The 11,047-nt window shown below is 41.1% G+C and overlaps 1 protein-coding gene across 3 annotated transcripts; it reads right to left on the bottom strand.

Annotated features, from left to right (window-relative positions):
- Positions 1-56: 56 nt before the first annotated feature.
- Positions 57-11,045, bottom strand: LOC101464269 (uncharacterized). 3 transcript variants are annotated; one of them, XM_004565619.4, is made up of 12 exons: positions 10,925-11,045; positions 9,551-9,753; positions 8,717-8,785; positions 5,905-6,000; positions 5,719-5,817; positions 5,513-5,636; positions 5,121-5,421; positions 4,981-5,027; positions 4,004-4,116; positions 3,286-3,799; positions 1,765-2,220; positions 57-1,654 (listed from the first exon to the last, which is right to left on the bottom strand). In XM_004565619.4, exons 1-12 carry the CDS (start codon positions 10,926-10,928, stop codon positions 1,440-1,442), a joined length of 2,241 nt encoding a protein of 746 aa, XP_004565676.2. In that variant the 5' UTR covers positions 10,929-11,045; the 3' UTR covers positions 57-1,439. The 3 variants fall into 3 exon arrangements, with proteins under 3 accessions (XP_004565676.2, XP_004565677.2, XP_023008628.2); XM_004565620.4 differs by having other exon boundaries at positions 5,905-5,997; XM_023152860.3 differs by lacking the exons at positions 8,717-8,785; positions 9,551-9,753; positions 10,925-11,045 and adding an exon at positions 7,258-7,366.
- Positions 11,046-11,047: the final 2 nt, after the last annotated feature.

Genomic DNA, 11,047 nt, shown 5'->3' with positions numbered 1-11,047 from the left:
TTTGGGTTGATCTTGTTATACCACATAATAATACCAACTACAGATAGACAAACAAAGAGGTTTGTAGTTTGGTGTATATTTCAGATTAAGGACAAAGGCTGGAACAATTTTTGTACATGTAAACAGAGTCAGTGACACAAATTGATTAAACACTTTGTTTAACAGCAGAGTAAACATTAACGTGCTCCAGTCGACCTCAGGGTCTGCAATGTTCACGTTTAAGATCACCAAAAATAAGAATTTAACATCTTTTTAAGTCAAAATCATGAAAAAAATGGCCTTTTATTATCCTAGTAGTGTAAGCGCTTCCCACCAATGTGAAACTAACAGATTAGTGATGTAGTAATGTAACGTGTCACTGTACAAGAAAACAGTCATTCATTATATTTACTACCAACAGCACCTGAAGCAACGGACCCTGGACTTACTCCACTAACAGGACAGCGTATTCAGCTCCGCTGCTCATCAGTAAAGCTTGCGGTGATGCAGCTGTGAACTGAGCGGCAAATATTTGAATTTTCTTTGTAAAACTTTAGAAAAATCTGACGTTTTTTGACCAACAGCTGGAAACTGAGTGAAATTTAGTTTCAATACAAAATGAGAGACCAGAAATTTACTTTATCAATACTGAATTTGAATGAATCAAGTTTTTACCTGCAATGTTAAAAATTTACTATGTTCCATGTTTTATATTTACCTTTTTAAACATTAAAAAAAATTATACTCCATTATTTATTTATACATTACTGACATTTTTGCTAACTTAGTCGAGACTTAAGAGTGAAACATTTACTTTTATATTTCATGTCATTCACAAAATATTAAAAATAAACGTCATGTAAAATATTTATTATGCTCATTGTTATTAATTAGTATTTATTTATTATTATTTCTATAAATCTTGAGCATGATTACCTAATTACTGTTTTTTAATAATTAATTAATACTTTTATGAAATAATACTTATGTGTTTTCAACTTGATTGATTTTTGACCTTGTGTATTCAGGTGAGCAGTCGATTGTGTTGTCATTTACATTTTTCATACATTTGAAGATTTTTTCCATTTATAGTAAAATAAAAATGTTTGAATGTAAGAAAAACGTAAATGAGAGCATGTCAATAAAAACACATCAGTAAAATATGTTTTAAGTATTAAAAAAATACAAATAAAATATTAATAAACATTCAAAATAAAGTTTCTTTGATTCGTGAATGAATGATCAAACTCGCTTCATCAGCTGAAGTTGCAGAACTGCTTTCTGTTGTTTCCAGCTGTTAGTTTTGCCTGTAAATCAGATCCACGCAGATCACCCGCTCCCACCTCAAACTGCATCACCACAAGTCGACTCAGACTCGGGAATCTGCGATCGATTCACTCACTGCAGGAATGAACGCATGAAACTCGTACAACGCGCACAGTTCTGATTTAAGCACATCCTCAGGGTTCCTCGACCACCTGCACCACCACCACCTCGCTGTCGGCAGTCTGGTGTGTGAGCAGGTGTCTGTTCAGGTGAGTTTTTCGGGTGTAGCTCTTGGTGCAGAAGGTGCAGGCGTAGGGACGGATGTTGCTGTGGGACAACATGTGTTTCTTCAGGTCAAACTTCCTCCGTAAACATTTCCCGCACTCCGGACACGAGAACGGCTTCTCTCCTGGAAAACAGACCGAGAGGCGCTCGGGTTCAGAACCGGTACAAAAGCATCTGGAGTTACGACAGCATATCTTTGTGTACCGTGATCATGTGACCAGCTTCCTGTCTTACCTGTGTGTATCCTCCGGTGTTCAGTCAGGTGACAGGAAATGGAGAAGGCCTTCCCACAGTCCTGGCAGACATAGGGCCGCTCGCCCGTGTGCGTCCTCATGTGTTTCTGCAGGTCACCGCCGGACGGCCAGCCTTTACCGCACACCGTGCACACGTACGGCCGCTCCCCGGTGTGCCGCCGCACGTGCACGTTGAGGCCAGCGAGTGCGGTGAAGTCTTTGGAGCAGTAGGGGCAGCGGTAGGGCCGCTCACCAGTGTGTGTCCTCAGGTGGCCCTCCAGACCATCGCGGGTCTTGAAGCGCTTGCCGCACTGCGAGCACAGGAAGCGGCTCTCAGCGGTGTGGGTCGCCCGGTGGGACTGCAGGCCGGTGAGCGAGCCGTACGTCTTGCTGCACAGGTCGCACTGGTACGTGCGGAAGGTGTGTGTGCGCTGGTGGATACGAAGCTGGGTCACCCCTGGAGACACAAACATTTAAACACATGTTTAACCTCCTCTGGGAAAAGGAGACTCACATCATGGATGTGAGTCAGTATGGATCAGGATCTCCAAGGAATGTTTTCATCACCTTTGTTCAATCTGCGCAACACAGAAATAAGAAACAAGGACTGGACGCAGGACTGATAAGGTGTATCTAATAAAATGACAGTGAGTATAAATGCCATTTCGTTCATTAAGCTTGTGTTGTTTCCTTTTTGCGTAGAAATCAGATGTGCATCGAGAGCTGCCACCACACTGGATGTAATGAAACCCTTTCCTAAATCCTGCAGCTGCTTTTACAATGTGAATTATGATCTGAAAATGTTTTACTTTCCCAAGATGAGCTCTACAAATTCTCTATAGGCTCTGTTCACGTGTTTGTTTTACAGCAGCTGGCAGCAAAGTGCTAGTGACCAAAACACTGACGACTCGCTGTGTAATACCTCTTTGAGATGGTTTTCATGTTTTTTCCCTAGCACACGGTGGTTACCAGGGGGAGGGAAGAAAACAGCGGGCAGGTTAACAGTACATGGTTAACAATCATGTGACTGCAAAACCTGAGCAGGTGTGAGGAAAAGTAAAAAAATAAAAAGTATAGCGCTCGATTATTTCGCCAAGTATTTTTGTCGCTTCAGGGTTAATAGGATGAAAAATAATTATTCTTTCTTTGAAAATAAATTTTCAGATGATGACGGTTGTTGATGAGCAGGCTTTTTGTTTTTTAACATTGTGTTGTAGCTCTGAAATGGAAAATAATTATAAAGGAAAATAATGAAAGCATCAGACTCTTGACTGTTTTAGAGCAGCAGCTCAACAGCAATGTTTTGTTCCACCGTCATCCTTTTTCCCAGAAACATCTTTAACAGAGGGCTGACTCAGATGAACTTGATGTGAACCTGCTGTTTGCTGCTCACCGAGTGAGTCAAACACACACAGCCGCCTCGCTGAGCTTTTAAAACCAGATCTGCTGCTAAGCTGCAGAGGTCAATGAGCCTGTGGAAAGTGCTCTGAGTTAGTGGGGTTCACCGCTTTCAGTGGTCTACCTGAGAAGGTCTGGTCACAGAAGCGGCAGTTGTAGCGGAGCTTCGCCCCCTCCACCGAGTGCGTCTGCAGGTGTCGCAGCAGCCGCGTCTGTGAGCTGAACGTCTGGTCACACATCGTGCAGGTGAGGTCGGGCAGCCGGTGCTGCAGCCGATGGGCGTCCCTGTCCTTGGCCGACTCGAACACCTTGTTACACCGGCTGCAGGTGAAACCTCCCTTGTCCAGGTGTGTCTGCTTGTGATTGGTCAGGCTGGATAGATGGTGGAACTCCTTGTCGCACTGGACGCAGTGGTAGATGGGGCGGGCCCGGTGTGTGCGCTGGTGCGACAGCAGCTCGGCTTTGGTCTTGAACATGGCGTTGCACTGGAAGCAGGACAGAGACCTGACGGGTCGGGGAGGGGGCCTATTCTGAGGGAGGCAGGGCTCTTTGTCAGCGCCGCCAGGTTGAGTCTGTTCGAGCACGGATGTCGTTAAGGCCGAACCGCAGGACCTGTTGGTGCGTAGGTGTCGGATCACCTGCAGACAGTCAGACAAACATCTAAGGGAGTGATGCATATATGATGTATATATACATTTTTTAAAAAATTTAAAATAAATAAATGTGTTTTCATTTTTATGTGTGGTCTTATTGATTTATTTTAAGATACTTTTTTTGTTCAAACAGACAAAAAAGTGACCATATAGTTACTGTCATGCCACACTGAGACACTGACACAGTACCTGTGAGCGGTAGATGAAACATTTGCCACACTGAGGACACTTGTGAGCCACACGCTGGGAATTGTGGGAAATGCTGTGCAGAGCATTAGCTGTGACCTCTGAGCAGGAGAGATCTGATTGAAGAAAGACAGGAAGCTTTAATGACTAGTTCAGTTTCTATAGCTTTGTCACAATTCTTAGGCCGCATCCTTTGAAGGACCCGGCCTTCGTGGTCTACGTGGGCCGGGTCCTGTGAAATAGGACGGTCTAGCCTTCAGATTTGCGTCACCAGCTTTCTCAGTGGAGTTCAATAAACTCCTTGCTATCTAAATTATAACAGGACATTAGAGTACATTCTCGACCATCTCACGCTTCTGTTTAATCAGTTTTCTGTTTGACATTTATTCAGCTGTGTGAAAACTATAACTAATGTCAGCCAAACCGATTTACTCAGGAACAAATAAAATACTGAAAAAAGCCAAACAATAACTTTTTAAAGTTATTTAATAACTTATATATCATGTTTAACCTGAGTAGCGAAAGACCGTGCAGGGTCTAGAAACAATGTGCCGGAGTCCACTGTTCTCACCGGCTCTAGTGAGCCTTGACCTCCCGGTCAGCTATCGAGTTGGTGGATAACAGACGTCTCAGAAAACGTCGGAGCATATTTGCAAATATGTGATGTCTCGATAAACCAAGCAAATATTTGAAGTTTACACAGCTACATTCTCACCTGAAAATACCTTAAAAGTTTATTTTCTAACCCAGAAAGAGTCATATTAAAACTAAGTAGCTGCCGCCATTGTTGGAAATGGGAATTGGCTGGGCCGCGCTATGAATTCTGGGATAGGTTGGGCTACGAATGATACACCCGACCCAACTTTCAAGTCTGGCTGTGATGTAAACGGCCTACAAATGTGGCTGCCAAAGGATGTGGCCTAGGAATTGGGACACAGCTTATATCTACGCGCGCGTGTGTGTGTGTGTGTGTGTGTTACCTGTGTCTTCTGATTGGTTGACAATGTCTCCACATGAGTCCCTCAACCTGACAAGCAAAAGCTGGTTATATTTCCAAGCTCTGAGGACTCTGAGGGATCCAGGATTATTTAAAAAACAAACAAACAAAAAAAGGTCTCACCTGTCCACCTCCACAACCACAGGTGTGACTACACATTCATTGCCGACTGCTGCCGAGCTCTCATTGGACGCCTCCAGCTCTGAACCAATCACAGTCTCCTCGATCTCTTCCTGCTCGTCCTCTGTTATCACCACCACCTCCACCTTCACCAGCTCCACATCCAGCTGCAAGGGGCTACTAACCTCAGGTAGCACATCTGATTGGATCTCCGTTTCAGGTGGAGGAGGGTTGGGATTGATCAGTTTAGTGAAAAGGGGGTGGGACCACACAGACAGGAGGGTCTCCTCTGTATCACAACCCACTAAGAAATAACCCCCCGCCAAAACATTAAAGATCAGCAAAACTGAGTCCGATTCTCATTTAATTTGATTAGTTCTTGATTACTTATTTACCTGTCGCCAGTGACTGTCCCTGTAAACAGGTCTGATTGGTCAGCAGCTCCCTCAGATCATCCTTGTCCGCCTTCTGCAGACAGTCCTCCAGCCCAGAGGGGGCAGCATCGAACCAGGAGGCAGCCTGAGATGGATGAATGGCCACATAAATGAAAATGAAATACAGCAGAATTACTAGATTGACTGTTCAAGGTTTTACTGATCACCTGTTTGAAGTCGGGAACAGGAAAGAGCTGCTCGATCCTGGACAGGAAGTCAGATATGAGGGACTGGAGGGCGGAGTCAAACCTCTGGTCAAACACCTCCTGGAAGACAAGCACAGAGGTGAACGATGGACGGATTGAATGATGAAGCTTTGTGTGAAGCTGATAATTCAAGGTGGCAGCTCTGACCTGTAGGAGGCGTTGAGAATTGTCTGGACTCTTTATCAATTTGTCGGTGAGCATCAACAAAGCAGACCAGCATTCGCTTACGTCTTCATCCAGCTGCTGAGAGAACAGACGAGACACAAAAAGAAACTTTTATTTTCAGCAACAACTGAGGACATCAGCCAATAGTTACTATTATTTTTCTAGTTATAATTTTATGGGTGGTCGTATCATTAATGATGCTAGTTTTTATTAGTCTCCAAGAATTTTTCTGCTTAATAATTTTTCTAATAATAATTTTTCTGCTTATTTCTTGTCATTTTCTAAGACTCGTTTCCATTGTTGATTCTAGCTGTTAATTCTTGGCCAAATGAGCACAGGAAGAAACCATTAAATATTTTTTCCTAAAATAAGGTCTCGGTATATGGTATGCATTACCATACGTTTTCTTATGGTAATGCTAATACAGTCATGTGAGAAAATTAGGACACCCTATGAAAGCCTGTATATTTTAAAATATATTTGGACATATGGAGATTTAATATGAATTTTGATGATACTGAGGGATCCAAATAATATAACTAAACAATTAAAAATAAGAAAAGCCTTTTTAAAACTTTATGTGAAATGTAATTTAAAAAACAATTTCTGGTGTGGAATAAATTAGGACACCCCACCCGTTATCCCACTTAAAATGGTTAAAATCACACACAGGTGTATCACGTCAGGTGCACATGATCAGTAAATCTTTAACCATCATTTTAAAGGAGCCTTGCCTATTTAAACCTCAGATTTAGTTTGGTGGTCTCCTGACTGTTGAAGTGTTGAAGTGAGCACCATGGTGAGATCTAAGAGCCGTCTGATGCCCTCAGAAAGAAAATTGTGTCCGCTTATGAGTCTGGTAAGGGATTCAAAAAGATCTCAAAAGAATTTGACATCAGCCATTCCACCATCTGGAAAATTGTTTACAAGTGGAGGACATTCAAAACAACTGCCACCATGCCCAGGTCTGGCCGTCCAAGCATATTCACCCGCGGAGCAGACGCCCAAAGAAGTCATCAAAAATCCCAAAAATGTCATCATAGGAACTACAGCAGGCTCTGGCTACTGTCAACGTGAAAGTGGATGACTCTACTATCAGAAAGAGACTACACAAGTTTGACTTTCATGGGAAGTGTGCAAGGAGGAAACCTTTGCTCACTAAGAGAAACATTAAGGGCAGACTGAAGTTTGCCAGAGTGAATGTAGACAAAGACCATGACTTCTGGAATAATATTCTTTGGACAGATGGGTCTAAAACTGAATCATTTAGACACCAGAACAGTAGACATGTTTGGCATAAACCAAACACAGTCTTCCAAGAAAAGAACGTCATACCAACTGTGAAGCATGGAGGTGGCAGTATTGTAGTTTGGGGATGCTTTGCTGCAGCAGCACCTGGCCAGCTCACCATCATAGAATCCATCATGAATTGTGTGTATCAGAGGGTGCTTGAAGAACATGTGAAACCATCTGTAAAAAAACATTAAAGCTGAAGCGGAACTGGACACTGCAACATGACGTTGCATGTCACGTGGGGTGACTTAAAACAGACTGTACATGCCAGAAAACCCCCAAACATCTCACAGCTGAAAGAATTCTGCATTGAGGAGTGAACCAAACTTGCTTTTGATCGATGTCAGAGACTGGTAAAAGGCGTCTCACTGAAGTTATATCAGCCAAACGGGGCAACACTAGTTATTAGGGGGTAGGGTGTCCTAACTTTGTCCTCCATTAAAATACACATTTTTGTTCACATTTGTTTTTTAAATGTGTAATTTTTTGTTGTTGTTGTTTAATTGCAACTAAGTCACTTTCTTTTCCAGTAATACATGAAAACATGATTAGACATTGTTATATGAACATTACTTAATAAAGAGCAGATTATTTAATGGGGTGTCCTAATTTTCTCACATGACTGCATGAAAGGCAGCAGAAGTTCAACTGATAATGGAGAACAACGACATGGTTGATGTCATGAAGACCAATTGTACAATCAAAGTTTAGATATGGACGACTGAAAGCACGAAAACGTCATAGCAATTCATTTAAAGGAGGAAATATTGAAATGTGCTGCATTAATGATTCACTGCTTTTTAACATATTAAAAAAAATTATTAGCTTAAACTGTTTGTAATTTAATATTACAATTAATGTTTAAAAAAATGTAAAATAAATACTGATATGAGGCATTTTCAGTTATTTAAAATATATATTTAAATACATTTTAGTGCACTGATAAAGGTGCAGGATGTTCCATCTTAAATATTTGTTATAAAATATTATATTGTTAATTAGATTTGATTTGATTTTTTTTAAAAGCCAAAATAAAACACACAGGGCTGGTGTTGGTTTCCAACATTTATCAGATTGATTACACCATTAATCAATAAAGAGCTGGGGTGCAGTGAAGTGACACAGATCCTGTAAGCCTGTCCAGTAATCTCCCTGCTCTCTCTCCTGGGCTTCAGTAGCTGGGTTAACAGGCTTCAGGCCAGAGCAGCACAGAGAGCAAAGAGATGCTTTTGGTATTAAATGAGAGAATTTCAAGTCATTATTTTTTTTGAGAAAGGTCCCGATTTAGTGCTGCTCAAACATTTAACAAGCTGAAGAGCTGTAGACACACACTCACTATTAACATGGTTTTCTTTTGATTTTGTCATGAAATAAAGGATTTAATCAATTGCTTCCAGTTAAGTGACTTTTCATGTTGAATCCTTTACTGAAATCACAGGAAACAGTTTGAATAAAAATAATTTTTAGACACAGTCATAGTCTGAATTACTTGTGGTCTCACCGTTGCCTCAGAGTGGATCCTGTCTAGGTGGGAATGGATGGCAGCTGATTTTGGTTCTGACAACGTGACCTAAAGAAAAAAAACAACAACAAACAACAACATAATCTGACATGTCCCTTCAATGTTAAAAAGGAAAAGTAACACACTGTATTTTGTTTAAAGTTTAGATTTTAACATTTGTTGATATACCTAACTATAAAATAACTCAAATGAAATTCAAATGAACCAAGAACAGAACCCTGAGGAACACCACGGAGAACCCCCCCCCCCCCCCCTATTTATTACATTTACATTGCTTATCTAACACTTGTGCATGAACTTTCCTGAGTTCCTGTAACTGTTTCGTCCTCTAAACACTGTGGAAACTAGGAATTATCAATGTTAATATAAAACCATTCTGGGGACTTTGGGGGTTTTCTACTACAGAACAGGCACTCTGCAGCACAAGAGGAACCTTTAAGTAAAGTCTAGCCAGTATGCAACCATCTTGATAAAGACTTCCGACACTTACTATATTTCATCACTTGTTCAGAAGCTTTATTTATTTTTAATATCGAAGGTCACTTGGAGATGAAAATTGCATCAGTATCTTTGTTGCTATTATACTAATACCCAGGCACACAGATTATAGGCTCCTCTCTCAGATGTTGTACAGCATGCATGACATATACATCATTTACACCAGGTGTGGTAAAGATTTAATTAACACTTAAAGTTGTTATTCCTTATCCAGCCAACATAATGTGTTAAAAACAGGTGGGAAAAGGGAACTATTGGATAGTGCATGAAACCTTCAAATTCAGGTGTTACATTCTCTCCTTGCAAAACACCAACCTTTGCCCTCAGAGCCAGCAGCAGCAGACACCTCTGTCTGTCCGTCAGCAGTTGCGGGACGGCCTCAGTCACCAGGGAAACAAAGTCCTCCAGCATCCCATAATGCCTCACCATTTCGTGCCGTGCGACCTGCCACATCGCCGCTGTTAGCAGGCGGAGAGGCGGGACGAGGAGACGCAGGGAGGAGAGGGAGAGGAGGGAAGCTGCCGGAGAGGACAGGTTGACATGTCAGAGCAGGAAGCATCACTTATCTGGGTCAGTGTCAGGAGCTGCTGCACCCACACCAACCAGGACTCTAATGTTATTCTTACTTACAGTGACTTAATGTGTGTGTGAATGGGTGGATGACTGGATATGTAAAGCGCTTTGGGGTCCTTAGGGACTAGTAAAGCGCTATATAAATACAGGTCATTTACCATTTACTTAATGCAACTGTAACAATATGTAGGAAACTCAGAATGTAACATACTTTAGTTTGTCAGGGGAGGTAAATTAGAGATGTGCCCATATAAAATTTAAAAAAAAAAGGCTCATTAAGGTGTGCCAATTTGGCCACACCCTAATCATATTGATAATTATTACAATTTATAAACAGACAAACTGTTATCAGTAAACAAATGAGGTGGAAATATTTCAGGATGTTGAAGATCTTCTGATTAAACCAGAGAATTCAGAAGTTTGAAAAATGTAACTTGGGAGTTTGCCTGACAAAAGAAGCTACCAAACTCTGTTTAAAAAAAAAGTCTCAGCATTTTAAAAGTCAATGCTTATGATCGACTGAATGCATTAAATAAAACCGCACTAAATACATCTAAATAATTACAATATATAGTTTTAAATCGGCACAGTTTGATATAATATAGCTTTATTTAGACCTTGGAGTGTCATGTTTACCTTTAGTCACATTAGTGATCGTTAAATGATTGGTGTGTTGGTGAATTACAGCTTATTCTACTATTGTGAATGCACTGTTGGCAATACAGGGATTAGTGACTTACATGACAGCCAAACTGCTGCTAATTAACAGTTTAAATACCGTTAAAATACAAGCAGCCATCTGCTATCAGTGATATATACGACTTTTATCATAAGCAATCCACGCTTGATGCGTTACAAATACGCCGAATTAAAATGTAGCTACAATCGACTTATTATCAGCTGGTAGAGGCTAATCAATAAAGATTAACGTTTCAAAAACTAAGAACATATTTAAAAAGCTAATTTTTTGCATAGAGTTTGGTTAGTATGGGTGCATGCGCACAAGTTGGTGCTAGCTGGCTATAGCTCGGTAATTATCAAAAGAGACAAAAATCCTGATTTATTTTTAAAGAGCACCAAAATAACCGATAAGAGAACAGAGTAGTAAGCACATACCCATTCCGCGTGCAAACCCACTCACTGTAAGCCCAATTTTTTCCAAAATGTTAGCTACAGAGGCTAACGGTTAACTGTTTACACTACAGCTACCGACGGCTCCGCCCCCTTTATACCGGAACC

The sequence above is a fragment of the Maylandia zebra genome, linkage group LG23 (genome assembly GCF_041146795.1).
Source record: "Maylandia zebra isolate NMK-2024a linkage group LG23, Mzebra_GT3a, whole genome shotgun sequence".
Lineage (NCBI taxonomy): Eukaryota > Metazoa > Chordata > Actinopteri > Cichliformes > Cichlidae > Maylandia > Maylandia zebra.
This window is presented reverse-complemented; position numbering and strand designations above follow the sequence as displayed.